The sequence below is a fragment of the Temnothorax curvispinosus genome, unplaced genomic scaffold, assembly GCF_003070985.1.
Source record: "Temnothorax curvispinosus isolate PA1 unplaced genomic scaffold, ASM307098v1 QBEX01008577.1, whole genome shotgun sequence".
Classification (NCBI taxonomy): Eukaryota; Metazoa; Arthropoda; class Insecta; order Hymenoptera; family Formicidae; genus Temnothorax; species Temnothorax curvispinosus.
Genome location: NW_020218357.1, coordinates 1 through 2,727, shown reverse-complemented (window position 1 = coordinate 2,727; position 2,727 = coordinate 1). Strand labels below are relative to the sequence as shown.

Genomic DNA, 2,727 nt, shown 5'->3' with positions numbered 1-2,727 from the left:
CGATGTTCTACCTCGTACTGGAATTCTTCCATGAACAACGCCCATCTCGCGACCTTGGCTGGCAGGTCACGCTTGTCCAATGTCTTCCGGAATGCATCACAGTCCGTTACGATCCTGAATTTAATACCCTGTAGGTAGACTCGGAATTTCTTCAACGCGTTGACGATGGCGAGCACTTCCAATTCATACGAGTGAAGCTTCTGCTCGGCATCCGACGTCTTGCGGCTCATATAGTAGACTGGATGGAAGCTGTCGTCTACTGAGTCCTTCTGCAGCAGAATTGCCCCGTAACCCAGCTTGCTGGCGTCCGTATGGAGTTTCGTGATTGCGTCCGGCTTGTAGATTCGCAGCACGGGCTCCTTCGACAATATCGCCTTCAACCTGTCAAACGCCTCCTCTTGTGCCGCTCCAAAACCGAACCCCTTATTGTCCTTCAGGAGATCAGATAATGGTCGAGCGATAATTGCGTAATCTAAAACAAACTTGCGAAAATAGCCTGTTAAACCAAGGAAACTTTGGAGATCCTTTCGACCCTTGGGCCTTGGAAACTTCTGCACTGCTTTGATCTTTTCGTTGGAGGGACGAACACAGCCACCTCCGACAATATGTCCAAGGAACTCCACCTCTCGTTCCAGGAACTTGCATTTCTTCCAGTTGATCACCAACCCATTTTCAGCTGCAACTCTCAGGGTTTCGCGAAGTCCGTACATTGCTTCTTCTTCATTTCTACCCGGTATGACGACGTCATCTAAATACTTGCGGATAATGCGTCGCCTGATGAGTTCATAGAAAACTTCCTCCATGAATATCAAAAATTCGGTCGGACTGTTACACAGACCGAATGGGGAAAACAGGAAATCATACTGTCCGTCAGGCGTCACAAAGGACGTATACTGCTGACTGTCTTCCGCAACTGGGACGTGGAAGAAGCCATTCTTCAGGTCGATCACCGAGAAAACTCGGGCTGAGGCCAAATCATCGATACAGTCTTCAATCAACGGTGTTGGAAACTGGCCTCGAATAATCTTCTTGTTGATTGGACGATAATCAATACAGACGCGGTAAGTTCCGTCTTTCTTCTTCACGAGTACCACAGCACTCGAATACGGGCTTCTACTGGGCTTGATGATTCCGTCCCTCAACCATTCATCGACTTGCTTCTGTAGGATCTGTCTTTCTTGCACTGACAGTCGCCGTGGTTTGGCACGAACGGGTTCTTGATCCTTCAGCACGATCTTCATCTCGACTTTAGGCCGCACCTGCTTGATTGGCTTGTAATCGTCTATCAGCTTCTTGATCTCTTCTGCGTAAGGTCCTCGAACACTGACTTCATCGGGCTCGACGTAGTTGATTGTAGACAAACCACCTCGCTCCCATTCTGCACTGACCTCATCGCCATCTTCGTCTTTGGGTCGGTTACCCGGCACACTCTCTTCGCCCTTGACCTCGTGCACGGGTGTTCCATCTTCAATTGCCGTTATCTTCCGGAATGTTGTCTGTCCACCAAGAATACGGATATCCATCTGTTTGAGTAGGTCTTTCCCCATGAGCATCCTCGTATCCATTGTTTCGACTGGAACGACATATACTTCGTTGCGATAAACTTCGTCTTGAATTGTCAGCTCTGCATCAAAGACGCCTTTCGCCTTGCTTCGCGCGTTTCCAAATCCTCTAAATAAGCGCACCGTCGGTTTTAGCGCAGGACTGCCGATCTTCACGTATTCATCTTCCCGTAAAATAGTTTTGGAACTGCCTGTATCCAGTATAGCCAGCGTGTCTATACCGTTAACTTGAATCGCGATGGTCTCTTCGTCAACAGTCACTCGGTTGATTTTTTCGTCTTTCTTGCTTGTCTTGTCTGGTTGCTCGCAATTACTTGACACGTGTCCGAACTGGTCGCATCGGAAGCACTTCGGTCCTTTGTCTTTGTGGGGACAATCCTTAACCGCATGATCCGGTGATCCACATGCAAAACAATGAGCCTTCTTTGTCGTTTGCTTCGCGTCCTTCTTTTCCTTCGCGTCCTTACCATCTTTGCTTGATTCGCCCTTTGCGTCAGCTTTACCTGCTGGTTTCTTCCGACCTGACTTCTCGCGCATGCGGTCATAGAGCTCCAGATTCTTCTTTATCTCGTCGATCGTCCGTGAGTTGTACAAAATCTGCTTGTTCGCTTCGAGATCCGGGATGCCGTCAATAATGTATTGGATAAGGGCCTCGTCTTCTACACGGCCTTGATTCGCGATCGTTCGCATAGCGTACACGTATTGACGCGGAGTCTCGTTGGCTTGACGCTTACGTTTCTGTAATTGAGAGTGGATTGTTGCGCTGTTAACCTCCACTTCGAATTCTTTAGTGAGACAATCTTTGAGAGCTGCCCACGACACCAGCCCTCGCTGTAAGGCAATGAATTGTTTCGCCGACCCGCAAAGCATCTTTTTTCCGTAAATTACCTTCTGTAAATCGCTCCATTGCAACAGGACGCTCGTATCTTCGAACTCCTCAATCCAATTTTGGATGGTCATTTTATCGTCACCGGTGAAAGTAGGGATACTTCCTTCAACGTCTTTGATAGTAAATGCAGCCTTCATGTGATTTACCTGTGTCATTTCTCGTTCGTTTGGTACGCCGTGCCGACGATTTGCTTGCACTCGCGTTTCGTCTTGCGTTTCTTCCGGGTCGTCTTCACTGTCGCTTTCCAATTCTTGTGTTCGAACTCGCCGGTCGGTT

General features: G+C 48.5%; 1 protein-coding gene across 1 annotated transcript; it reads right to left on the bottom strand.

Annotated features, from left to right (window-relative positions):
* Positions 1–11: 11 nt before the first annotated feature.
* On the bottom strand, positions 12–2,606 carry LOC112457984 (the record flags this gene model as incomplete). The annotated part of the gene is made up of 1 exon (XM_025021334.1): positions 12–2,606. A coding segment is annotated over exon 1 (2,595 nt), but the record flags the coding sequence as incomplete, so codon positions are not given.
* Positions 2,607–2,727: the final 121 nt, after the last annotated feature.